Source organism: Mesoplodon bidens (assembly GCF_964165515.1).
Source record: "Mesoplodon bidens genome assembly, chromosome: 3".
Classification (NCBI taxonomy): domain Eukaryota; kingdom Metazoa; phylum Chordata; class Mammalia; order Artiodactyla; family Ziphiidae; genus Mesoplodon; species Mesoplodon bidens.
This window is the reverse complement of record NC_138178.1, coordinates 38,705,402-38,732,905: the sequence shown is the minus strand read 5'-3', so window position 1 is coordinate 38,732,905 and position 27,504 is coordinate 38,705,402. Positions and strand designations below refer to the sequence as shown.

Genomic DNA, 27,504 nt, shown 5'->3' with positions numbered 1-27,504 from the left:
CAATGGGCGCCTCAGGTGAGCACATCCTTGGCAATTCTTTTACTAAACCACAGAGGCATTTCCATCCTCCTGGGCAGTGAGGTCCCAGGGCTATGTTCAATTTGATTCTGGAAAATAGAAGAATATGACATTCCTGCACACAGACTGGGGGGAGGTCAATGCATACTAGCTTTTGTTGATGAAAAATTAATCAATAGTCAATCTAAGAAAGAAATGGACAATTTTATTTGAGCCAACCTGAGGAATATGACCCAAGAGACAGTCTTTCAGAGGGCTCTGAGAACTGTTCTGAACAGGTCAGGCAGGAGCCCAGTATGTATGTGATTTGGGGGAAGGAGTACATGCAACCAGTCACATATCTTGGCAAAGTTATTGCTCTTCGAAAGGACCAGAGACCATAATTAATGGTTTTAGTGCTTTTCTAAGTATGGGAAGATGCAAGAAACTGGGTTCACAAAAATATCTCCTGAAAAACTCTGGCTATCTGACGGCCAGTTCTGCCAGTGTTCCCAGATCACTGTGTCTCATTCTGATGTTCGACATAAATTCCCTTCAGGGTGGATGTAGGTCAGCGACTGCAGTGGCTAATGACTTCATTCTTGCAGAACTGGGTGGTGGGCAACATTTTTTATTTCACAATCCTCTCCCTTTCGGCCTTAATTTTGACCAGGGTTTGGGAGGCATTTCATCGCAAATTTGTCCCAAGGTGCTAGGAATGCCCATTTCAGGGCACTCAAGGTGCTGTTACTCACCTAGTCCTGGTAACAGTAGCCAAAATCCTCTGGACCAGCCGTCTTACTAGTCTGTCAGCTCCAGGAAATGGTTCCCTCCTGTTGCTTCTTTCCAAATCTAGAGTGTCACTATTATAATCATGGATCTTATAGACTATACATAGGTTCGATCATTTTAAGTCACCTGGTCATCATTATTTTTATCAGAGGCTCAATCACACATTTGTTAATGCAAGAAACAATTATCTTGTAAAAAAGGCAGATTGCAAATAATATAGCTAGTGACATTAATGAGGTCATAAGTAAGTAGTGTTATCTTCTAAGGAGTTACATGGCTGAGGCCAGAAGAAGAAAATTGCTCTTTATGGTGGAGCAGGTATTTCTGCCCTTAGGGAGGTCTGGTTAACACATAATGCAGATACACAATGCACACCAGAGGGGAGGGAGGAGGCCCAAATGGGCAGAGAAAATTTTTATGTTGAAATTTTTCTTGTCTTGCCTTAAAATATGAATTTTATTGCATTGCTTCTTAAGATTTGCCTGTCATGGGGACCCCCTCCTGGGAGCTCTCCCCCTCCACCTAACCTGCCACTAGGTGAAGATCACATGCTTCATCCCAGTACAGGAGTGAATGGCAGCAGTGGGGGTCCTTCCTCTGCCCCTCCCCCAACAGCTCTGCTTGCCTGGCCCCTCTGGGCCTGGTGACTCAAAAGATGCTGAGGCTTTGTGACTGAGAGCAGGAGAGGAAGAAGGCTTTGGTGTCTTCACAACCACCAGTCACTGTAAAGGGCTGATGGTGCCAATGCCGGCGTGCACACGGACATACATGCACATACACAGGCAAACACGCACACTGAGCAGGCAGACAGGCACACACCTTTAAAGAGAGGCATCCAGGGGCTGGCAGAGGCCTTTTAAGAGTTAGGGAACAGGATGTTGGGCATTGGCATGGGGCCCAACCTCTAGTTTCCCAGGGATGGGCCACTCCCTAAGCTCTGGCTCAGGTGTGGGTGTGGAGACAGTGGAAGGGGCTCCCATAGAAGGTGGTTTGGGTGAGGAGGGAAATCTGCTAGGCCTCTTGTGAGATCTAGGCAAATTTGGGTCAATTAGAATCTGTTGATTTGGGGGGGGGGTTGGTTTTTTGTTTTGTTTTGTTTATCTTTATATTGAGGTTAAAAAGAACTACGTATGTGAGAAGGGACAAGGCTTTTCTCTATGATTGACAGCAGGGGCTGATGCAAACCAGAAGCTCCTGGAAATAAGATATATATATACATACATTTATACATTCATATAGATCACCTTATTCATGAGTCCCAGAGAAGCACAAAGCAGCAGAGAAAGCAACTGGCACACAGAAACACACCTCTGTGTGCTCCATCCAGTCAAGCCATGCAATTCCTTTCACTATGGTAGAAGTGATCCCCACCTTCCAAAGCCACCCCTCTGAAAAAACAAAAAATGAAAAGAAACTTCCACTTTAGGAATAGGGCTATTCACAAATTTTTGCCCTCCTGACCAGAAAAAGAAAAAGAAAACAACAACAAAAAACCAACCTAACATCACCTTTAAGGCTGGCAGTGGCCATTTTCTTCACCCTGCAGAGGCAGGACATGCTGTCTGTTTTTTTTTTATAAATTTATTTATTTATTTGTTTTTATTTTTGTCTGTGTTGGGTCTTCGTTGCTGCGCATGGGCTTTCACTAGTTGTGGCGAGTGGGGACTTCTCTTCATTGTGGTGTGCGGGCTTCTCATTGCAGTGGCTTCTCTTGTTGCGGAGCACGGGCTCTAGGCTCACGGGCTTCAGTAGTTGTGGCACGCGGGCTCAGTAGTTGTGGCACATGGGCTTAGTTGCTCCATGGCATGTAGGATCTTCCCAGACCAGGGCTCGAACCAGTGTTCCTTGCATTGGCAGACGGATTCTTTTTTTTTTTTTTAAAGGGAACGCTATTTATTTATTTATTTATTTATTTATTTATTTATTTATTTATTTTGTCTGTGTTGGGTCTTCGTTTCCATGCGAGGGCTTTCCCTAGTTGCGGTGAGCGGGGACTACTCTTCATCGCGGTGCGCGGCCCTCCCACTGTCGCTGCCTCTCCCGCTGCGGAGCACGGGCTCCGGACGCGCAGGCGCAGCGGCCATGGCTCACGGGCCCAGCCGCTCCGCGGCATGTGGGATCTTCCCGGACCGGGGCACGAACCCGTGTCCCCTGCATCGGCAGGCGGACTCTCAACCACTGCTCCACCAGGGAAGCCCCAGACATGCTGTTTTGAACACTGAGGCATGAGAGCAGTGTTTTGAACACTGGCCCTCACAAATACTTCAGACAGTTGTCTTCAAGACCCTGTGGTTCTTCACCAGCTCCTTTTTTGATTCCTCTGAGAGTAGCTGGAATGAAAGGCATCCACCCTTTGCTTCCTCTAAATGGCCTCTAGGCAGTGGGTTTTAGTAAGCCTGCAAAAATTCTGGAGCCAACCTCAGGTGGTGCTGAGCACGAGGTGGGGCCTAGTGGTCCAAGTCTCTGCTTTAAGTCTCCCACCCACTGGGAATTATTGACCTCTAGAGGTTTTTTATTTTTTAACTTAAAGGGGAGGTGCACTGTACACCCTCCTCCACTGGAAGAAAGGAGGCCCAGTGCCTAGCTACCCACCCCACACCCCAAACCCGCACACACACACCCCAGCGAAGGCACAGCCAGAAGCACAGGCATGCTTTGGCTGTGAGACCCCTCCGGAAGCCCAGGGTGTGAACAGCTGCACAGAGGGCTGTGTGATGTGGAGTCAGCACCTTAGGAGGTGGGAGGGGGGCAGTGGGCAGAGAAGGAAGAAGCTCAGGGTCCGAATGGATCAGAAGAAGTGAAAGGGGAAGAGGTGGTCCGAACACAGGAGACGAGAAAACAAAGATGACCAAAAATGGGCCCCAAAGTAGAAAACGTAGAAAAGATGAGAGCAGCGAGAGAAAGAGGCAAAACAGGATCTGGGCAACCACACAGAACAGGAAGGAGACAGAGCAGGAGGAGGGAAGGAAACAGAAAAGAGAGCGAGATGGTTGGGGAAGGATGTGAGCAGGGAGAGAGGGGAGTCAGGAAGAGGACATCAGAGGACGTCAGGGCTCTGTGTAGAAACCTCCATTGACAAGAGGGAATCGGGAAGCCCTGTGCAGAGCCTCAGAACCTGATAAAGAAAACTGGCAGGCCAAATACACCAGGTCAGCCACATAAATCAGCAGGTTGATGGCTGTCAAGATGGCCATAGGCAGTCACGGTTCCCAGACGCACACACAGGAGGTGAGTCTATCACGGCAACTCCCATCACTGGACCGCTGGGGCTGCCCGCCGAACTTCTCCACGAACTGGTAGAGCGGCCAGAGGACCACAGCGGAGGTGTAGAGGAAGACGGGGAGCAGGGTGAGCCCCAAATGGAAAATGGGGGAGGGGATAGGAAGCCTGTTGTTCCAGTTGCACCAGTTCAGCAAGATGGCCGTGGTTGCCAGGAGGAAGCAGATGGGGTACACGGCCACGCATCACACCAGGGCCGGTTGCTGCTGATACAGGTAGGGGCTGCTGATGAAAGCGAAGATGACACAGGCCATGAAGATCTCCAGCCTGTTGAGCAGGCCAGGCAAGGTGAGCATATAGCAGGAGAACTCACCAGTCAGGGCACAGGTCCAGGCCACTTGGGTGGCATAAGCCACAGAAACCATCCAGGAGAATGCAGTGGCAGCGATGGTGTGGTCCTGAAAGGGGCTGTGAGGCAAGAACTGGATGTAGGTGATGGCAAAGACGATGGAGGCCGAGAGGCATAAGAGGGTGGCATGGCAGGCACAGGTAAGAAGAAGGCTGTCCCAGAAGAGGTGGAGGCGGGGCTGGAGCCCACGTAACCAAACTATGAAGATGTTAAGGTCACAACGAAGCAGAAGCACCAAACATGGACCAGTTACCCATGGCCCCCCTCCAGGTGCCCACACTGGCCACCAGGAAGACGGCCACACAGGTGGAGAGCAGCTGCAGCAGGCTGAGGAAGTAGCCCATGATGGTCAAAGAGCTGAGGACAATCATGTGGAGGTCGTGATGGTCGTGCAGGTCTATGTTCTCGATACGGCAATGGTCTTAGCTGAGGACCCGCCAGTGAAAAATCCAGCTCTGGAGTCAGAATCCTGGAAAAGGCTCAGGGGCCTGTGACGGCTGAGGCTCAGGATCAGTGGAGTTTGAACCAATGACCCAGACACTTGGGTAACAGCACAGCTACTCCAGAATGATTCTCCCCACCCATCACCCTTGGCCTGCTCAGGAGACTTGTCTTATCCCAAAGCTCACAGCTATGTTTGGTCTGGCCTCAAACCATGAACATTTGTTTAATCTCTTTGAGCTGTGTGCCATTATCTACGCAGACAGGATGCTTAGGATGGTCCTTATCTACAATCCCAACCCTTCAAGGCTCTGAAAATGGAAAAAGAATTTTTAAAAAATTCATTTGGTAACAAAATTTGACCTGCACAGATGTGAGATAAGTTATGTTTTTTATTTATTTCACTTAGTGTGAATGCTCAAAAGCTCGGTGGCAGAAACAGTAATGTGTTTGATTACAAGGTGCTTTCAGACTCCAGTGGGGTGTTATGTCCTATAGAGTAGATACACCATGTTGCATGATTGAAGCTGAAAAATTCTGAATTCTGGATCATATCTGACCTGAAGTGTTTCAGAAAAAGGATCGTGGATTATACTGCTAACCGCGTTTTACAGATGAGAAAACTAAGGCTCAGGGACTTCAGTACTTCCCTAAGATTGCATGGCTAGAAAGTGGGAACCCCAGATAAAAGTGCCATAGCTGTGAGTTTGAGCCTTTTGCTCTACAGCCCAGCATTTCAGCAGGGCATGTGGGTGGGAGCCCAGGACCAAAACTCAGGCTCTGGGACCCAGGACACACCTTCAGGGCCATGGCCTCCTTCCACAGCAACCTGAAGAGACATGTGTCCCGGCCTTTCCTCCCTGCAGCCGTCACTAGAAGCAGCTGCCATCTGAGGCGACCCAGCCCCACCCGGTGACCCAGCAGCTTCAGGGGTGAACAGAGATAAGCCATGGCGTAAGAGCAAGGCAGAGGGGACAAGATGATATGGGAAGTAGGGACTGTTTGAATCCCACTCCCCACCCCCCAATTTTGCCTTAACATGTGACTCTTCTCCATTTGGGAAAAAAGACACCAACCCAGCATTACTCCAAGGTGGAGCATCCTGGGGGAACCACAGAATAAATTAACATATGTTTGGCTTTTAAACTCTAAAGCTGCCATCCAGGTGCGAGTCTGGAATGATCTAGCAATAGTCCTACCTGAGCGAGGATTTTTCTGGCCTGGGGGAGTGGTTAGCAGCTTCCAAGCTGGAAAGAAGGGAGTGGAAATGGACAAGGATGTTGCGTCTGGATGCTGATGTGGAGCCTTTCAGGGCATCCCAGGGAGGGGGTGGAGGATGAACAGATTATAAGCCCCCTCTTAGGGGTAGGAGCTGAAAGAGGAGGCACCTGCTGGCCCTCTAGCAGGTGACAGCCCTGAGGATGCACTTGGGACTGGGGCGGGGGCGGCAGAGTAGAGATGAGCTGGGGAGGTTTCCGGGGTCTGAGTGGCTCCGAGGCAGCCCAGTAGGTGTCTTCTGACCCAGAAGGGATGCAGGCATGGAGCCAACCTTCCCCATGGAGGAGGGTCCTGGAGTGGAACTGAAAGAGGGAGAATGGGGGCCTAAAGGGGTTTCAGGGTTGGGACAGGGGACACGTGGCGAGCGTGGCAAGGACCATGGAGACCAGGGAATCGCCCAGGTCACCTCCCCAAGACAGTCCCGCCTGCAGGGCTGCAGTCCTGCCTCACACAGGGCCTCCTGCAAGGGTCCCAGGGTATGTATGGGGGGCTGAGAGCTCCTCCCCGGCCCGCTCCCTCCTCAGGGACAGCTGCCCTGTTTCAAAGGGACTATTGGCCGAGAGGTGCCCCCAGGGCTTAAGGGTCAGCACCCTGATCCCGCAGCCAGCTTCCTGCCTTCAGGGGCCTTGTCACCTTTGCTGATAATAAACCCTGGGAAAAGCTGTGGCTAGAAAGAGAAACACAGAGCAAACCCCGAGAACCTACCTGGACTCACAAGGCTCCTTCAGCCCCAGTTGCCAGTGGAGCCCTGGAGCCTGCTGGCCTTCCCGTGGGCACTGCCAGGGGTGGGAGGAGGGGCACTGGCTCTGAGGGAAGCTGGGGATGTCATGCTGTCTGTCCCCGAAGTTGTTCCCAACTTACCTCCACAAAGTGAGGGCTTAGGGCTAAATGACAACTTTGGATCAATTTAATGCCACAGAAGCAGAACTTGGAGAAGGAGAGGCACGGGGGTTCCAGCTATGTGACCCTGGGTAAGGCATGTGCCCTCTCTGGGCCGCAATACTTCCACCTGTAAAGCAACAGGTTTGCCTGAGTTTCCCACCAGCACCTCCACCATTGTAATCTGTGAGAGTGGAAATGGTGCCCCCGTCAGACCACATCCTAGATGTGGCTGAGCCCTGCCTGCCCAGCAGCCAGGCACGTTGACATGATCCTGTGGCACTGGGCTATGTTCCCTTGGGGGTGGGGGGCTGGTGGCTGGAGCTGAGCAGCTGCTACCCCCTTTACTTTATATTGCTTTTCATTCTTCATCTCTGTTTAGTATTTTCTATATTTTCTTATTCTCATGTATAATTGACATAAAGCAGGACTATGATCACATCACATGTGCCCAGTTTCCTCTCTTTGGCGTGGCCAGCCTTCCTCCCTGCTACTAGGAGCATCCACCCCTCCATCCAAGGAGCATCCATGTCCTCAACCTCATATACAGCCTTCAACACATTTCACATGCTCTGAAATCGTATTTAGACATGTGTGTACATTTATGCACACATGTTTGCAAGAGGTATCTGTACATTTTTTGCCCATTTTATAAACATGAGACCGTGTCATGCACAGTGCAGCTTGCTTTTCTACTATCCCCCGACAGATGCAGGTGGTCCTCTCCAGTGGGCCTTAGTTGTCTCCATCTCCTTTACTTACCTCCTTCCCCCTGGCTCCTGTGGGCCTTTAGACCGACCACCCTTCTCTAGATCAGTGGATCCTACCCTGTGAGTCTCACACACTGGGGCACCACAGGATTAGGACAAGGGGTCCTTGGATCCATGTGACCACCATGCTCTGGAACCAGAGGTGGGCAAGCTTTTCTGGAAATTTATAAAAATATGACAAAGACTCTATTTTCCATTTTTTTAATTCATCTTTGCTTCTTAGGGCTACTGCAACAAGTTACCACAAGCTTGGTGGTTTAAGACAACAGAAATGTATTCTCTCACAGTCCTGGAGGCCAGAAGTGCGAAATCAAGGGGTCAGGAGGGCCATGCTGCTTCTGATAATCCAGGGGAGGGTCATTCCTTTGCTCTTTTAGCTTCTGGAGGCCCCTTAGCTTGTGGCCGCTTAACTGCCTCTCTGCCTCCACCTTCATGTGCTCATCTTCTCTCAACTCTGTGTGTGCAAAGCTCTCTGTCCTTTCTCTTATAAAGACTCCAGTCACTGGATTGTGGGCCCGCCCTCCATCCAGGATGATTTCCATCTCAAGATTCTTAAATAATCGTTTCTACAGAGACCCTATTTCTAAATAAGGCCACATTCTGAAGTTCTGAGTAGACATGAATTTTTGGAGGACATTCTTCAACCCATTAGGGTTCTCTCTCATATCTTCCTGTCCTCTCTTCATGGTGTCTTTTTCTAGTGTGCTTAATTGTATTGAGTGTATTTGTTTGTTTTCTCTTTCAGATTGGTGTCTGTTCACTGGAGTTCTTGTGACTCACAGTGGATTGTTCCCTGTGTACTTTGTCATTAAACTCAGAGCCCCCTTTTACAGGACCCCTTTTTCCTGGGAGGATCCTGCTGCCTGGGTTAGGAGCTTCACCCAGAATAACTGCACTTGCTTCTGCTCAGGACCCTCCAGGCCAGTCATCTGTTGGGCACTGATTGAGTTAATTTCCCAGGTTAGAGTTGTTGGACCTCAGAGATCATGCACATTTGGGCCCACTTCATAAGGACTGAAGCCCTGAGATTTTGATTTCTTCTGTAGAGACTTAAAAAAAAAAATCCAAACCTCCTGTGGAGGCGGATATCAGCCTTGACATTTCCTCTTGCTGAAGGACACGGTTTTCCTTGTCTACTCTTGCTCTGAGGCTGCAGGCCACATGGTCCTGGCTTTTCCAAAGTGTCTCAGCTCCAACTCCTTACCTTGTGCCACCCCACAGCCTCATTCCTGACCCAAGTGGGCATATAGACCGGCCTCCAATTGGCCACGCTCAATTCTCCCTTCTCCCTCCCCCTCCCACACACAAGCCGCAGTCACATCAACTCCACCACTGAAGATTCATGAGATCCTTGAGCAAATCATAAAACCCCAAACTCTTCCTCTCTTCTTTGCCTTGTTAACCTTTATTTGTCTTTTAAGACTTGACCCTTAATCACCTCCTCCAGGAAGCCTAACTGGATTCCACCAACTCCATCTCCCATTGCTCCCAGACTGACACTTCTGTGAAGGAGCCTGGTGTGGGCAGGTCACCACAAGCTCCTGGGTCTTATCTGAGCACGACAAGTGAGGCAGGGAGTAAGGGAGGTATTGCAGGTGCAGCAGACAGGGTCCAAAGTGGATGGGCCTGAACACCTGAGAAATAAGTTGGATTTTAGCTGCAAGTGATGATGCCTCACTGACATTCTGTAAGGAGGGGCTGATAATCACATTCCCACCTTGGAACTGTCACTCTGGCCGTTAGGAGGAAAACAGAATGGAGGCCGGACAAGAAGCTGGATGGCCAGTTTCCGGGCTAATCCTACAGTCGAGGTGTATAATGATGGGCCTTGAGCAAAGACACTTTCAGAGGTGGAAAATGGGGGCAGACTTATGAAATATTCAGGGAACAAGCATTCACCTGGTCTTGATGATGAGGAGGGACCAAGAGTGCCAGACATTTGATGCCCCCCAGGGCAGCTGTAGCCTCACATCTCCCTCCTGCTCCCTTAACTGTCTCAGACCCCATGCCAGGTGCTCCCAGGTCCCCCGCCCCTCCCTCTGGGCACCCGGGTACGGAGTGCTTTGGGAAGGGAGTCTAGGAAAGGGGTACACCAGCCGGAGGATCAGGGAGGCAGCCTGGGTTCCTGCCTCTGCATCTCCTTGAGGAGCCTCCCAATAAACGTGCTCATCCTTCCCACCTGCACCTGGACGCTTGGCTTGTGTGTTTCAAGATGGTTTGAATTTTTTCAAAAAATTAAAATTCTCGGTCAGCCTAGCCAATCCTAGTGAAGGACCACACAGTGAAACATGACAAGGGTCTTTCACAGGCTCTACTGCACGGAGCTGGCCAGGCAGCCAGAGGCAGCTGCTCATGAATCAGTCTCTGTTAGAACGTCAGCGACTCAAAGCCTCACTCTGCCCCTGGGAGTCTGACTGAACAGTGACAGGAGCGTTTATGATGAAATGTGGAAAGAGAGTCTGAGTCGTCTTGGATGACAAGACCTCCATGATTGATTTTTTTTTTTTAAGTAATAGAAACATGTATTTCTTTGTAATTTATCTCAACATAAAAACTTATTTTTATATTATTATAATTGTACTACATGTGATTTGTCTTTTAAATATTCTACTCACTTTCCCATGTTACTGTGTAGCACTTTTAACTACACTTTATTTTTTGAAAAGCAATTTTATTGAGATATAATTGACATGTAAACATATGTAAATATTTAATGTATACAGCTCTATGAGTTTGGGGATAAATATATACCCATGAAACCATCACCACTATCAAGGCCATAAACATATTCATCGCCTCCAAAGTTTCCTCCCACCCCCTTTATTGTAATAATTATCATTTTGTGTGCAGGTGATAAGAACACCCCCTTCCCCCAGTGATTACTGATTTCAGTTGTTCATTTGTCCAAAATGTACTGTGTCCACACCATGCCCAGGACTGACTTGGCCCAGAGACACAGAGGTGACAGCAGAGACTAGACATCTGTCCGCGTGGAACCTCTGGTGGAGGCATCAGGTGACAAACCCATAAACTTGTTAAATACTCTTACAAGAAAACTTCAGGTAGTGACCAGCACAATGAAGAGAACAAACAGGGTCTTAGGATGTAGCATGATGGGCAGATGTACTTTTGGAAGATCCTTCTACACAGGTGATGTTTCAGCAAAGATCTGAAGACTGATAAAGAGGTGGCCATGTCCCAGGCAAAGGAACAGCTTGTGCAAAGGCATTGAGGAGGGATCAAGATGCCATCGTGAGATTATGTGTAAGAGAGTTGTGGGATCTGGAGAGTCAAGTATCCAAGGAGCAATGAGCATTGGAGACTGAGTGTCACAGGAAACATGTGAGCCACCATGTGTGGCTCCACAGCCCATCAACACAGGCAACCAGGACCGTGGAAGGTCTGGAGATGGGGGCACAGTTGAGGTGTGCGTGAGAGAACTGTGGAGGCTCTATTCATCTCTGTCCTAAACAACTATTTACCATGTGTTTACTGTGTGTTGGGCACTGCAGATCCCACAGCAAAGCCCAGTTCCTGCCCTGAAGGACCACCTGACTTAATGCAGAGACATTCAGTCTAGAGCACGTAAGGACAGGAAACACAAGGACACTTGAGAACTTTTCAGAGAGCTCTCCAGCTGAACAGGGATTGAAATTCTCTGTGCAAATCCAGAGAGCAGGGCAAGTGGGCTTTGCACCCACTATGGAATAAAAGCTGCCCCAGAGGAGATGGACCACTGTGGGAGGTGATTTTGTGAGAGCCTTTCAAGCCAAGCTGTTGAACCAGTCTGGGGGTAGTGCGGAGGGGTGGGGGGAGATGTGACGGATGGTTCCCAAAGAGTATCCCATGGAACACTAGTCCATGATGTTCCACGAAAGAAAAGAGTTCCCTGATCACATAAGTTTGGGAATCACTTACTGCTATATACCTCTTTTGGTAATTTTGTAATGCATACTAATCTATACAAGGTCTTAAGAAGTCCTGCAATAAAGAAATCTGTTTAACTTTTTAACCCAGCTTTAAGTGAATTTGGCCAAATAAATTTTTCTTGTCTCGTCTTAAAATATGAGTTTTATTTCATTCCTTCTTAAGATTTGCCTGCTTCTTGCTTCATCCCAGTACAGGAGTGAGTGGCAGCAGTGGAGGTCCTTCCCCTGCCTCTTCCCCACAACTCTACTTGCCTGGCTTCTCTGGCCCTGGTGACACTAGGATGCTGTACTCTGAGCCTTTGTGGCTGAAAACAGGAGAGGAAGAAGGCTTGGGGTGACTTCCCTGCCAACAGTTATATAAAGGGCTGCTGGTCTTAATGCATGCATGCCCACTGAGACACACACACAACTACACACTCAGTATGCACAAAGCACACACCTTTAAAGAGAGGCATCCAGGAGCTGGCAAGGCCCCTTTAAAAGCTAGGCTGCTTCTCATTTCTAGTCAAATTTGGGGCAATTAGGATCTGTGGATTTTGTTGGTTTCATTTTTGTTTTCTTTTTTTCTTTTATCTTTGTATTGAGGTTTTAAAAAAAGAACATTATGGATGTGGCAGAAAGGAGAAGATTTCTCTCTATGATTGACAGCAGGGGCTGACGGGGACCAGAAGCTCCAGGTAATTAAAAGAAAAAGAAAAAAAATACATATATATATATATATATTTCTACATTTGTATAGGTCAATTTATGCATGAGTCCCAGAGAAGCAGGAAGGAGAAACAAAAAGCCACTGACATACAGAAACACGTGTGTGCACCACATACTCAAGCACTGCAATTCCTTTGACTGCAGCAGCTGAAACCCCACCCATTCAACCCACCTTCCCCCACAAAATAGAAAAGAAACTCTGCCTTTAAGAACGGGCCGTCTAGTGGGAAGCAGCCGCATAGCACAGGGAGACCAGCTTGATACTTTGTGATGACCTAGAGGGGTGGGATAGGGAGGGTGGGAGGGAGACGCAAGAGGGAGGGGATATGGGGATATACGTACACATATAGCTGATTCACTTTGTTTGTTGTACAGCAGAAACTAACACAAGATTGTAAAGCTTAGACTTCAATAAAGATAATTTTTAAAAAAAGAAAAAAAAATCCAAAGACAAACGATTAAACTCAATCTTATCTTTGTTAGAAACAAAAAAAAAAGAACAGGGCCATCCAGCAATTTTTGCCCTCCTGACCAGAAAAAAAAAAAAAGAAAAAATTCCAGTCTGACATCAGCTTTAAGGCTGGCAGTGGCCATTTTCTTCTCCCGGCAGAGGCAGGACATGATGTTTGAAACTCTGAGGCAGGAGCGCCACATCGCTGCCCCTCACAAATACTTCAGGCAGTTGTCTTCAAGACAGTGCAGTTTTTTGCCAGCTCCTATTTTGATCCCCCAGAGAGTAGTTCAGATGGAAGGCATTCAGCCCTTGCATCCTTTAAGATGACCTCTAGGAGGTGGGTTTTAGTAAGCCGGGAAAATTTCTGGAGCCAGTGTCAGGCAGGACTGAGCACCAGCTGGGGCCTAGGGACCCAGGGTCTCTGCTTTAAGCCTCCTGACCACCGGAAATTATTGCCCTCCAGAGATTTTTTTTTTTTAAATAAAGGGAAGGTGCACTGTACACCCCCTTCCACTGGGAGGAAGTGAGGCCTAATCCCTACCTACTCACGGGCACACCCCAAACCCATATACACACACCAACGAAGGCGCCGCCAGGGGCACAGGCATGCTTTGGCTGTGAGGCCCCTCTGGAGGCCCAGGGTGTGAACAACTGCACAGAGGGCTGTGTGATGTGGAGTCAGCACCTTAGGAGGTGGGAGGGGGGCGGTGGGCAGAGAAGGAAAAAGCTCAGGGTCCTGATGGATCAGAAGAAGGAAAAGGGGAAGAGGCGGTCAGGACACAGGAGACGAGAAAACAAAGATGACCAGAAAAGGGCCAAAAAGCAGAAAATGTAGAAAATAAGAGAGTGAAAAGAGAAAGAGGCAAAACAGAATGTGGGCAACCAAACAAAACAGGAAGGAGACAGAGCAGAAGGAGGGAAGGAAACAGAAAAGAGAGCGAGATGGTTGGGGAAGGATGTGAGCAGGGAGAGAGGGGAGCCAGGAAGAGCACATCAGAGGACGTCGGGGCTTGGAAACGAACCTCAGGTGAGAGGAGGAATCGGCAGCCCCTGGGCAAAGCCTCAGCCCTTGACAAAATCCAGGTGGACCGAGAACACCAGGTCAGTCACATAAATCAGCAGGTTGATGGCTGTCAGACTGGCCACAGCCAGTCGTTGATTCCAGGTACACACCAAGGAGGTGAGTCTATCGCTGCAGCTCACATCGCTGGACCGCTGGGGCTGGCCGCCAAACTTCTGGTTGAACTGGTAGAGCGGCCAGAGGACCAGAGCGGTGGCGTAGAGGAGGACGGAGAGCAGGGTGAGCACAACCTGGAAAATGGGGAAGGGGACGGGCAGCCTGTTGTCACACTTGCCCAGGTTCAGCAGGAGGACCACAGATGACAGGAGAAAGCAGATGGAGTACACGGCCACGCACCACACCAGGGCCGGCTGGTGCAGGTACAGGTAGGGGCTGCTGATGAAGACGAAGATGACACAGGCCACAATGGTCTCCAGCCCCTTGAGCAGGCCTGGCACGGTGGCCATATAGCCTGTGATCATGTTGGGCTGGGCCCTAGTCCAGGCCACTTCCATGGCATAAGCCACAAAAGCGAGGCAGGAGAATGCAGTGGAGGTGATAGTGCGGTCCCGGTAGCGGCTGTCGGGCAAGAACTGAATGTAGGTGGTGGGGTAGATGATGGAGGCTGAGAGGCAGAGGAGGGCAGAGTAGCAGTTGCAGGTGATGAGAAAGTTGTCCCAGGAGAAGGGGAAGTGATCCTCGAGCTCACATAACTCGACTATGAGGGTGATGAGGGTCACGACGAAGCAGAAGCACCAGACGAACATGGACCAGTTACCTATGGCCCCCTTCCAGGTGCCCACGCTGGCCCCCAGGGAGAAGGCCACGCAGGTGGAGAGCAGCTGCAGCCGTCGGAGGCAGCAACCCATAATGGTTGGGGAGCCCAGGCCTGAGGACGATTATGTGGTGGTCGTTCTGGTCCTACTGGTCACTGCCACCAACACGGTAGTGGTCTTCATCAAGGACCCACCAGAGGAAGATTCAGCTCTGGAGGAGGATTGATCAGACACCTGGAAAGGCTCAGGGGTCTGTGATGGCTGAGGCTCAAGATCTCTGGAGTTCGAACCAATTGTCCACACACTTGGGTAACGGCACTGCTGCTCCAGAATGATTCTCCCCACCCATCACCCTTGGCCTTCTCAGGAGACTTGTCTTATCCCAAGGTTCACAGCTGTGTTTGGTCTGGCATCAAACCATGAACATTTTTTTACGTCTTTGTGCTGCATGCCATTATCTACAGAGACACAGGGTAGCCTGACCCTTATCTGTCACCACAACCCTTCAAGGCTCTGAAAATTGAACAAATTTTTTTTTTTTTTTTTTTTTTTTTTTTTGCAGTACGCGGGCCTCTCACTGCTGTGGCCTCTCCCGTTGCAGAGCACAGGCTCTGGACGCGCAGGCTCAGCGGCCATGGCTCACGGGCCCAGCCGCTCCACGGCATGTGGGATCTTCCCAGACCGGGGCACAAACCCGTGTCCCCTGCATCGGCAGGCGGACTCTCAACCACTGCGCCACCAGGGAAGCCCCTGAACACAAATTTTTTTTAAAATTGTTTGGTAACAAAATTTGAACTGAACGGACACAAGACAATTTATGGTCTTTATTTTATGTAGCGTGACTGCTCAAAAGTTCAGTGTCAGAAACACTAATGTGTTTGATTACAAGGTGCTTTCAGACCCCAGTGGGTGTTATGTCCTATAGAGTAGGTACACCAAGTTACATGATTGAAGGTGAAAAATTCTGAATTCTGGAGCATATCTGGCCCCAAGGATTTCAGAAAAGGGACTGTGGATTGTACTGCTAACCCCATTTTACAGATGAGAATACTAAGGTTGGGGGAATTAAGTCCTTCCCTGAGGTGGCATGGCTAGGGGGTGGGAACCCCAGATACAAACGCCAAAGCCATGGGTTTGAACCCTTTACTCTGCAGCCCAGAATTTCAGCAGGGTCCGTGAGTGGGAGCCCAGGACCAAAGCTCAGGTTCTGGGAACCCAGGACACACCTTCAGGGCCATGGGCTCCTTCCACAGCAACCCGAAGAGACACGTATCCCGGCCTTTCCTCCATGCAGCCATCACTAGAAGGAGCTGTCATCTGAGGTGACACAGCCCCACCCAGAAGAGGGATAAGCCATGGGGTGAGAGCAAGGCAGTGGGGACAAGATGACATGTAGTAGGAACTGTTTTGAATCCCCTCCCCCCAGTTTTGCCTTAAAATGTGACTCTTCCCCTCTTGGATAGGGAGACACCAACCCAGCATTACTCCAAGGTGAAACATCCTGGGGAACCACAGAATAAATTAACATAATGTTTGGCTCTTAAACTCCAAAGCTTCCATCCAGGTGTGAGTCTGGAAAGATCGAGGAGTAGTACTACCTGAGCAAAGATTTTTCTGGCCTGGGAGATTGGTGCTTAGTGTCCAAGCCGAGAAGAAGGGATTGGAAATGAACAGGGATGTCGTGTCTGGATGCTGATGTGGAGGCTTTCAGGGCATCCCAGGGAGGGGGTGGAGGATGAACAGATTATAAGCCCCCTCTTAGGGGCAGGAGCTGAAAGAGGAGGCACCTGCTGGCCCTCTGGCAGGTGACAGCCCTGAGGATGCACCCGGGACTGGGGCAGGGGCCGGGGTGGCAGAGCGGGGATGACTTGGGGGGAATTCCGGGGTCTGAGTGGCCCCAAGGCAGCCCAGTAAGTGTCTTCTGACCCAGAAGGGATGCAGGCATGGAGCCAACCTTCCCCATGGAGGAGGGGCCTGGAGTGGAACTGAGGAGGCCTCATAGAAGCCTCTACATGTCTGAAATGCTATGAATTGTGAGCTCCGAGGACTGTCCCTCAACAGCGAAGTGCCATCTTCACCATCTGTCCTTATAGCCCAGTGTCTGGCTCCTTTGTGTCGCCGTGGAGTCCCCCAGAGCACCACACACCCTGGGGAAATCCTTACAGACATGACAGAGCCAGCCTGCCCTCCGGGACACAGTGTGGTACAAAGGACTCAGGCCAGAACTATTACTCAGACACACCACCAATCTGAGGGCCAGAATAGCAGCAATTATTTAAGTATTCTTGGAAACGCCAAAATTTTCTTTCTTTTACTTTGTACTAATTTTTTCCTCTGGGCTTCAAAACAGACCTGCATTGTCAGCACAACACAAAGTCCCTCACTCCGCCTTCCCTTCCCCCCGCCACCCCACACACACAGGCGGAAGAGAAACCCATGCAGGCAGGGTCTTCTGTGAGTTCGTAGAGAGCCCATGACCCAGGGAATTGGAGCCCCTCCTCTGTGACACCTGGCCAGTGTGGTGGAACCTAGTTCGCCTGTCAGATGCAGCAGGTGCAGGAGCCAAGGTTGGTGGAGGGGGAGGGTGCTGGGGATGCAGCTGGAGAAAAGGCTCCTCTCCAAACAGGTCAGAGCCCTGGAGAAGCAGCCCAGCACATTTATAGCTCAGTACAGTTTCTTTGTCCACAGTGGATGCAGAGGCCCTTGATCTCCTCGGCCAGTAGGCGGCGCCCTTGCATCTGGTACCCAGCTTGGTGGAGACAGAAGCTGCCACCTCTACCTGCGCCCTGTCCCTCAGGTGCCTCTCCCATAGTGGCCCCCGATGACTGGTAGCTGCCACCTAGAACGAGCTGCTCCCTCCATCACCAACCACACAAGTGAGGGCTCAGTTGGTGACCGTGGACACGTCACCAGGCTTTTTTACCTGGGGTCTCCCCCTCACTCACCCATTTTCTAGTAATTGTGCCCAGAGCACCCGAGCTAATTGAAACAAGACTTGGACTTTCGTGTTAAAGTAGCCTTCAGCTGGGAGGCAAGGGCTGCTTCTGGAAAATGTTAATGCTTTCCTGTTGGATACCAATCCTGCTTGGAACTAAGTTTCAAACAAAACCTCATCTGTAAAATGAGGGGGTTGAATCATCCCGAAGAGCCATTCTGGCTTGGACGTTTATGCTACTGTGAAAAAAATTCCAACTGAACCCTGGGTCGGGGAGCCAAGGGCTACTTCTAGTTGCCAGTGGTGTTGTCACAAATAAAGTGGTTTTGAATCAGTTTTTATTTTAGGCCTCGCAGTTGGTAGATTAATTTCTATTTTGTGGGCCATACTCTGAATAATTCCAAGAAAATCTCTCCATCAGAGGCTCCACTGACATCAACACCACCAGATAGGAGGGCCCCGGTGTGCAAACCTCAGGCTGAGTCACTTTTCGAAGACTTGGCTCCAGGTGAAAAAAAAAAATTGTTTATGCTTGGGACCCCTAGTTGCCATGGAGACAGAGTTTCTCCCTCTCTATCCACCTTCAGGGGGTGTGAACTTCAGAGGGTTTCCCACCTACCCATGCCCAGAACTGAATTTAAGAGGTCCAAACTTGGGTCAGGCAAATCCCTCATCCCTGAAGAGATACTGAAGACAGACAAAAGCTCTGTGTTCTGGACAGCCGGACAACCTGAATTTGGGGGGTGTGGCCTTCACTGCTATATAATTTTGGCCTGGAGGTTTATTGTTTGTTTGTTTACTTAATTATTTAATTATTTCTTATGGGATTTCTCCATGTAGGTACAGTCTTGCTGAGACCTCCTAAGCTCTTTATTTGGAAAAGAAAAAGATCCTTTTTTTTTAAAGGGAGAGTAGAGAGTTTTATAATCACTTCAGATGGGAGACCAGAACTGCTGAAGAGAGAACTGTGTTTGGAGATCAGCTGGGAATGACACAGTGAAGAGCAGCAGATGGTTTCTAAACTGACAAAGCAAAGAGCTTTCTCTTTACTCCAGTTCTAAATTCTTTAGAATCCTGGAATCTCCACACTGAAAGAGACCTGTGAAGTCACCTGGTCTTTCCTCCATCCTTGGCAATTGTCACCCACTGTCTGTTTCCCAGGGCAGTCAGCTCTATATTCTTATAACTCGGTTGGAAAAAAATCTTCTGAAGTTCTTAGAATGAGCTGAAATCAGCCTCCCCGTAACTTCCATCCACCAGTCACAGGTTTGTTCCCAGGAGGCCCGTGCAGAGAAGAAAGTATCAACTTTAGTCCAAGTTAGCTTGGACTACACCATTCGCAGCAGCTACCATGTCATCTTCTCTTCTGGATAATAGCCCTAGTTCTTTTCACCACTCCTCATTTTCAGTCATTTCCAGACCCTTCACCCTCCTGGCCACTCGCCTCTGGATGCTTTCCAAGCTGTCAGCTTACCTTTTACACTGTAACTGGGACTCTGTGCTGATGTTCCCCGATTCTCTGTTGATGGGCTGACGGATGTAGGGACATCCTGAAACTGCAAAGCCGCGTGCAGATGTCTCACCAGAAACTGGCTACAGGGACACGTCCTGTCATCAAGAACAATCTTCGAGTAGCTGGCAAACACTATAGCATGTTTTCTACCATGAGAACCACATGCTACATATCTTTAAATGTGTCTCTAGAGAATCAGAGTATAGTTGGAAGTGATTTATTTTTCCTCCAATGAACGCTTAGTATCAATCTTCTAGGATCCTATCTCTGATCATAGAAGAAAGGCTTTGGAGCTGTGACAATAGATGGCCCAGTCTCTAACCTCAAGGGGATTAAATGGAATGGTCTACCAAAGCTTAATTGGCCCAGGTGTGCTAGCTCTAAGCAACTTTGAAAGAATTCTGCTTGTGATTAAAAAAAAAAGCATAGTCATAGATGATTAAAGATGGAAGGAATCTCAGGAAGCTTGAATTGATGTCCCTTGGTTTATAGATGTGCAAACTGAGCTCCAGAATTTGTAGCTCATCCACCTACCCATCTATCCTTCCATCCATCCACACAACAAATGTATTTATTTAGCCGCCACAATTTGCAAGGTAATATATTTGGGGGGGAGTCCAAAGTGAACAACAATACCAGATAAGGAGGGGGAAGTAACCTCATTGGTGTATGGATAAAGAGCTCTTATTGAATGATCTGGCCAAGGTAATCCAGTTGGTTGGCGTCAGAGCCAGGAATAGAAACCAGGTCTTCTGACATCTGGCACAGGGCTTTTCCCAAAGCACATGCTATCACTAGTAAATGACTAGATGGTAGGTGATAGAGCATCTGCTCTAGTTCAGGGGACTCCGTCCTGATGGAATCCTATTTAGACATTTCAGGAAATATGTCTGTAATTGGTGAATGTGCTGGTTGCACAGAATGCTTCACCACTGAAAAGCACGATGCAGAAGCTAGAGACAAAAACTATTTCTGTCCACCTTCCAGAAGCATAGACAATCCCTCCTTAGCCCCTTCATTCCTGACTCCCCCTTGCCAACAGTTTACCAAAATTCTCTCCCAGGATCCACCAGAGAGCAAATCCAAATTGTTTTCCTTAGCTTTCCTGCTCTTTGAGCTCCACAAGATTGGATGTTATTGGCTTTCCTGAAAGATCCTCCTCCCTTGGTTGCCAGATGCTTCTCTCTCCACTCTCGCCTTGCTGACTATCCCTTGTCAGTCCCTTACCCATGAACATTTTCAGGAATATTACCTTGTACATTATAGCTTCTGAATAAATACATTTGTTGAGTGGGATGGATGGATGGATGGCCAGGTGAATGAATGACAAATTCTGGAGCCTAGTTTGCCCATTTATAAACCAAGCAATATTAATTCAAGCTTCCTAAGTTTTCTCATTCTTCATATTTTGCTGTAATGTCTCTCCTTTGAGGACTGACTCATTCATAGAACCTCTGCTATCATCTCTATGTATGAAGCTTCCAAATCCACATCCCCACCTTGACAAGTATCCCTTGTTCCACTTGGCTCTCCTTCTGTTGCTTCAAACTCAACAGGTCTCAAATCAAGCCATCCTTGCCTGATCCCCACTATACTCCATGCCAAACATCCATCTCCTTTCCACCACCCTAACCAGCAGCCCTCCCTTCCAGACTCATTCTCTTAGCTCATCAGGCTCAAAACATTGAGATAAAATTTAGTTTTCCTCTCCTGTTAAATAAGAGAATCATCTACAGAAAGTCATTAGATATTCTTCTCTCAAATCAGTTTAATTTTATCCATTCATCTATCCATGAAGCCATCCTTCATCTTTTGAGAATATCCCAGCTTACTCTGGGATGACTAGGTCATGTTTCAGGGAAGCCAGATCCCTGTCCTACAAGCTCGGGGTAATGTCACATCTCAGCCAGAGTTGCTGGTATATGCATCCCCCAGGCGTTTAAGCTATGCCCAGCCAGATGCTCCACTCACCTTCTTTTCACCCTTGAGTCCAAGACCAAGGCCAAGAGCACGTGCAGGGCCACCCTGGCACACAGAGATGCCTCTCCATCAGGAAGTCTTGCTGGAGAGCAAATGGCCCTCTTACTCCTCTGGGAGGGGAGCCTCTCCAGTGGCACAGTGGGCCATAACCTGAAATCAGACCTTATTTTAGAATAGGCAGCTGGGAGCTCAGGGCTCCCCAGAGTTGAGCAGTGACCCCTCTAGTGCAGCCCACTCCCAACTCCTTCCCTCCTTAGCCTCATTTCCCCACCACCCACTTCTGCTCCAAATGCCAGTATCAAGCCCTTCTCTATGATTGTTTGCAAAGAGGGGGAGGGATGAAAGGGGCTGTATTTAGTCAAACATCTTTAACCTCCCCAAGAGCATAGATGCAAATGTCCAGGAGAAACCCACTTTGGGGCAGTGTTGGGGCACACAGAGTGGCTAGGATCCAGGCATGACATCCCAGGTACCCATGTAAAGATATTTTCAGTCTGACCACAGATACCTGCACCCAGATTTCTAGACTCACAGGAAACTGGAGCTTCAAGGGCCCTCAGAGACCAACCAATGCAATTCCCCCTTGTGCAGATGGGAAGACCAAGGCTCAGTGACTTTCCAAGGTCACTCAGTGAGGCACAGACTGAGCTGGAGCCAGAAGGCAGAGGGCCAGTCCAATAGGCAGTATAGTAACAGCGAGCTACTCTGTCACTGAGATAAGACCCCACGGCAGCTGGGGGTTCTGAGTTCTGCCCCTTAAACTTTGAGTAAGAAAGGTTCTGTTTGTTAGTGGAGCCAGGTGGATGGTGTGAGCCCAGAAAGGCAGTAGAGAAGTGGGGTGGGGGTCTGAGCGGGCTGGGGAGCACGTCCAGTGAGGGGTGACCCATGCTCGGCCTGGGAGCCCAGCACAGCAGGATAGGCAGGGAATGGCCCCACAAGGACTTGAACTTCATGTTCCCCACCAGGGGCCTGATCACCTGGAGAGCCAGCCAATTTCACAGAAGGACTCCCTTCCTGCCCTCTCTGCCTACTCGCGGGGCTGGCTGGCCAAGAGGCAGCCCTTCCACCCACGGCTCCCATGGCTGCCGGGGACTCAGGCACCCTGCCTGCTCACCTCACCCCTCATGTCCAGACGTGCTCAGGATGCAAGCTGTCTTTGCCAAGGGCCCTCAGAGGTCCAGACTATCCACATCCACTTCCAGGGACTGAGGCTCCCAGGGTATTGAAAAATAAAGAAATGCCAAACAGGGTTACAAAAATTGAGTTGTGTTAAAAACATTTCCTGTGAACAAATTAACACTCTTTACACACACACACACACCCCAAACATAATGCAACATAATCGTGCTATTCACAAAATAATCATAGAAATTATACAAACATTCAGAGGCCCCCTTGGTAACATGGCCCAGCAATGAACATGGATTTAAAGTTGTATGGTGAAGGTCTCCTTCAGAAAATCTCTAACTGGATGTGAAACCTCCCTCAAAGGTAAGTAACATCTCAGGTCGAGACAGGGACCAAACGGCTCTTGTGTCTGAGCCCCAGTCCCTCAACCAGCTCCACCCTGAGGTGTGCAGTTGACAGACTCTACCTGAAGGTGAGCCGCAGCCCCTCAGGGACTGAGCCTATACTGGCTGCCTGTCACACTCACATCCACACGCAGCCCCAAGCCTGCACCTCAGGGAGAGAGGGAGGGACACCAGCCTGCCCCCAGGGGCAGCACAGGAGCCTGGGCTGCCGGTGGGCAGCCGGGCCTGGCTGAATGAGGTCTTTTCATAACACACCACCCAGGAGGGGGATGTAATCCCTCCCTAGCCACACAGAGCCCTCTCAACCCAGGCAGCACAGTGCACTGTTCACACAGCTCAGGAAACAAAATAAATATATTCTCCCCCAAAGACCCCACAATGGGGCTTTTTCATGGCAGAGAATCAGGAACAGCCCCCTCTCTCCACCCGGCCGACAGCCTACTGGTCCCTATAGCCTTTGCCTGACCCTTTCTAGACTCAGGGTTCACCTGGCCCAGCCCAGGCCTGCCTGCCCACTTTCTGTCAAGGCCTTGTATGGACAGTGGCCCCAAGGGTAGGTATTGGGCACAGTCTGCAAGCATCCAGGGAAAGGAAGGAGGCAGGAGTGGGACCTAACATTTGTTGATTTCTTACTATGTGTCAGGCAGGCAAGAGACTCAGTGAGGACACCCCTTCTTGATGGATTAAAGCCGCCCGCAGATTAGATTGCACAGGGCTGAGGAGGGGGACAGCTACAAAGGTTACTCTTGAGATTCCTGGTCAACCATGCAAAGCTCCAGGCCAAACTACATAGTTGGGGGAGCCACCCAGTGTTCTCTGACCCCTCCATCACACCTGGCCCTGAACTATCCCATGCCCGCATGTCCTATGGGAGGCTCACTTTCAGGGGGATGTCAGCCAGCCCTGAAAAGACTTCTCTGGTACTTTGCCCCACTCCCCAGTCACAGCTAAACCAAATCATCTGTGACTCTCCAACATGCTCACCTGCCTTGGATGGTGCACTCCCCTCTGTCTGGAATGCCATCTTCCTTTCCACTCTCCTCTCTCTAAAATCATGGGGAATACTAAAATTAAATAGATAACATTCAGTGAGTGTTTACTCTGGGCCAAGCACTTATTGGAACTCAAGCATCACCTCCTACAGGAAGCCTTCCCTGACTTTACCCAGCATTGTGACCATCTGTCTAAGAGTCTCTCTCCCCAACTGGATGGGGAGGGCCTAGATGTCAGGGCTTTGCACCCCATCTCTGAGTGCCCGGTTCCTTTCCCAGAGGTGACCCATAAAGGTTGGGTGAGTGTGGTGCCAGTACAGCACCTCATACTAGTACAAGCCCTGAGCCACAGAGTATAATGGTTATAGTCTAGGAGTCAGCTTTCCAGCTGTGAGACCTGGGCAAATAATTTAACCATCTAAGCTCTATTTTTTGCTTTATTTGTATTTGTTGTTGTTGTTTTTGTTGTTTTTAGTTTTTAATTTCAAGCACAGAGAGTTGGGTTAATTCTATCCTTTAGCTCAAGGTATATGATCACCATTAGTTAATGCAAAGCCCCTTCTTATTTTATTTCTTTTTTATAGCTTTAATTGACATAGAATAATATTCAAAGTGTGCAGTTTGATGAGTTTTGGCATGTTCATGCACCCGAAGAACTATCACCGTGATCCAGGTAATGAACAAATTCATCACCCCCACAAGCCACAAGTTTCTTTGTGCCCTTTGGTAATCTCTCCCTCCCTCCTCTCCCCTCCTCCTATCCCCAACTCTGGGGGCAACCACTCATCTGCTTTCTGTCATTATAGATTAGCTTGTGCTTTCTAGAAATGTATATAAATGGAATCATACTGTCTGGATTTTGTCATTCAGCATAATTATTTTGCACGCCATCCATATTGTGGTGTGTATCAATGGTTTTTCCTCTTTAATTGTTGAGTAGCATTCTACTGTATGGTTATAGTACAATTTGTTCATCCATTTATCTGTTGATGGACATTGGAGTTGTTCCCAGTTTTTGGCTATTACAAATAAAGCTTCTGTGAACATGTATATAGAAAACTTTGTGTGGACATATACTTTCATTTCTCTCTCGAAGTAGAATGGCTGGGTCATATTTTATTTTATTTTTCTCCTTCATTCCCAATCTTTCCTCTCACTCTCCCTTAAGCACCCACTCTGATATTCAACGTATTCCTTTAACTATGAACATATCCTCATAAAATGCTCAGAGCTGTCATGTGTGCGGTCGGGGGGAGTTAACGTATGTACATAGTACTATACTGTAAATCTAGTTCTTTCTTACTTGTTTCACTTGATCTTAATATTTGAGCTCCATTATGCCTACTCTGCAGTTAGAAGCTTGTTGCTTCTAACTACTGCGCAGCATTCATAGTGTGTCCTCACCACCTTACTTATCCCTCCCTTTGATGAACACCAAGGTTGCGCCCAACGCAGCACTCCCATAAATAATGTCACGGTGAACATGTCATCCTTCCAGTCTCCTTGCCAATCTGCACAAGCACTGAGTTGGATCTCTGGGTCCCAAGGTATGCACTTACTTCTTATCACCCAGGGCTGCTGGCTTCACTGCTTCCACACTGCCTGAGCCAACTAGTTACCTGCCTGCCCTCCAGCAGTGCTCCAGCCCCGCCCTCCCCACATCCTGGCAACGCTGAGTACCCGTCCACTTTGCTAATCTTTTCCCTTCTGATGGGTGTCGAGTGATATCATGTTTCAGTGCATATTCATCTTATTACTAATGAGATTGAGCATCTTTTGAAATACTTGTTAGCTCTTAGGACTTCTCTTTCTGTGAATTACCAATTTGTATTCTTTGCCTGTCAAACTTTGTGTTTCCTAGCTTTTCCTTATTGATAGGCAGGAGCTCTTTGTTTTGCTTTGTTTGAATTGAGATGTAACTTTCAAAAAGTAAACTGCACAGATCTTTAGTGTGGAACTTGATTCGTTTTTACACATGTTTACACTGGTGTAACCATTTCCCAGATCAAGATTTGGAACATTTCCAGCCCTCACAAAGATCTCCTGTGTCCCCCTAAGTCAGTAACCTCTTAAGGTAGTCACTATTCTGACCTCTATCACCTTAGATTAGTTTTCCTGTCCCGAAACTTCATGAAAATGGAATTAAACGGTACATAATTTTTGCACTGAATGTTATCCGTGAGACCCATCTGTGTTGTTGTCTGCAGCATTAGGTCATTCTTTTTCATTGCTGCATAATATTCCACCATGTGCCTATACCACAATTTATTCACCCTTTTTCTTGTTGCTGGACATTTGGGTTGTTTCCAGTTTGGGGCTATTACACATGAATAAAGCATCTATAAAAGTTCTTGAACGTGCCTTTTGATGGATATAAGCACTCAGTGCAGTTGGGAGTGGAATTGTTGCATCATTGGGATTTTTGCAGGTTTAGCTATAATGGACAACTGCCAAACATTTTCCAAAATGTTTGTACCAATTTACACTCCTACCAGTGGTGTTTGAAAATTCCAGTGGCTCCTCATCCCTGACAATACTTGATACTTTCAGTCTTTTTAATTGTAGCCATTCTGGTGGGTTTTGTAAGAGAGATCTATATATCTTAAGAGATTCACTTCTTTCGGGTTTTATATACTGTCTTGAAAATGTAATTTCACCCATCTGTTATCTTAGTCCACCATGTATGGTATTTGTCTCCTCATCTGTAAATGGGGATAATACCACCTACCTTCAAAACCTGGCAAACAATGGGTGCTCAATTCATCTTACTACACATTTCTGTCTCCACCGTTCAACGGGTGTTCTTCCAGGGCAGGGACTGGATGTTAATTTGTGTAGCAACCAGGGCTCCAGCTCCGGGCCAGCAAGGAGCGGCTTTTCAATAAAGTTTGTAGATTAAGTGAGCGAGCCTCCCAGAAACAATCTCCAGACTGCAATTCAAGGATCTGAGGGAAGGAACGAGGGGCCTGTGGCAGTGAAGTTGGAAGAAGCATTTCCCTTTCAGGCATCCAGTGGGTGGGGAGAGCCCCCTCCTCCAGGGGTCGGGCCCAGTGGACTTAGCGAGGAGGGATGGGGGCAGGTGGGAGCCGGGGCTGAGAGGTGGCAGTTTTTCCTCTTGAGCACTCGCGGCCCGGGTGCGCGGCGCGGAGCGGGCCAGCTGCCTTCTGCCCCTCTGCCGCTCCCTTTTTTCCAAAGCCTCTGCCCAGAGGAAGAGTAGAAGGAGGAAAGAGGCGGCGGCGGCAAAGGCGGAGGAGGAGGCCGCTAGCCTGGCCCCCGCGCGGCCGCCCGAGCTCCCTCGGGTTATCACTGTCCTGGGCTGGCGCTGCTGAACCACGCCGAGCCGCCGCTGGCAGCCGGACCGAGGCGCCTCGCCGCGTCGCCAACTCGTCGCTTCGCCACCTGGCTGCCGCGGCGGCCGCCGCCCCCTCCGCCTGCAGAGCCGCCCGCAGGCCAGCCTGGGCAGCCACAGGGGCGCCGCCACCGCGGGCATCACCCTCCCCGGGGGCAAACAGAATTTCTTAGCCAGAGAGTTCGCCAATCCCGCACTGAACCCTTATAGACTCGCAATTAGAGTTTAGTCCACCCCTCCCTTTACCCACTAGGGCCTGAGGACCGGGGAGGCGAAGCAATTGGTCCAAGGTCGCTTGGTGAATTAGGAACAGTCAGCACTAGGCTCTAACCCCCATTCCCTGTCCTCCCTTGCCTCTGCCCTGTGGCCAACACACAGGCATTTCACTCAGGTATGCCTCCCAGATCCCTCCTGATTCCCCAGGCTCCTCTCTCTCTTCGTCCTCTGAGTCAAAGCCAGGTCCTGTGTATCACCTAGGGGCTGGCAACACC

At 49.2% G+C, this 27,504-nt stretch overlaps 1 protein-coding gene and 1 pseudogene across 2 annotated transcripts; both read right to left on the bottom strand.

Annotated features, from left to right (window-relative positions):
• Positions 1 to 3,742: 3,742 nt before the first annotated feature.
• On the bottom strand, positions 3,743 to 5,809 carry LOC308614009 (myeloid-associated differentiation marker-like; annotated as a pseudogene). Its single transcript has 3 exons — positions 5,657 to 5,809; positions 4,671 to 4,821; positions 3,743 to 4,615 (listed from the first exon to the last, which is right to left on the bottom strand). The product of its transcript is annotated as a myeloid-associated differentiation marker-like (transcript).
• A 6,433-nt stretch (positions 5,810 to 12,242) lies between these two features.
• Positions 12,243 to 15,577, bottom strand: LOC308614915 (myeloid-associated differentiation marker-like). Its single transcript, XM_081229814.1, has one exon. The coding sequence runs from the start codon at positions 14,803 to 14,805 to the stop codon at positions 13,939 to 13,941; it is 867 nt and encodes a 288-aa protein (XP_081085940.1). The 5' UTR covers positions 14,806 to 15,577; the 3' UTR covers positions 12,243 to 13,938.
• Positions 15,578 to 27,504: the final 11,927 nt, after the last annotated feature.

Coding starts and splice junctions, on each gene's coding strand:
- LOC308614915 (XM_081229814.1), bottom strand. CDS start 14,805: ATGGGTTGCTGCCTCCGACGGCTGCAGCTGCTCTCCACCTGCGTGGCC.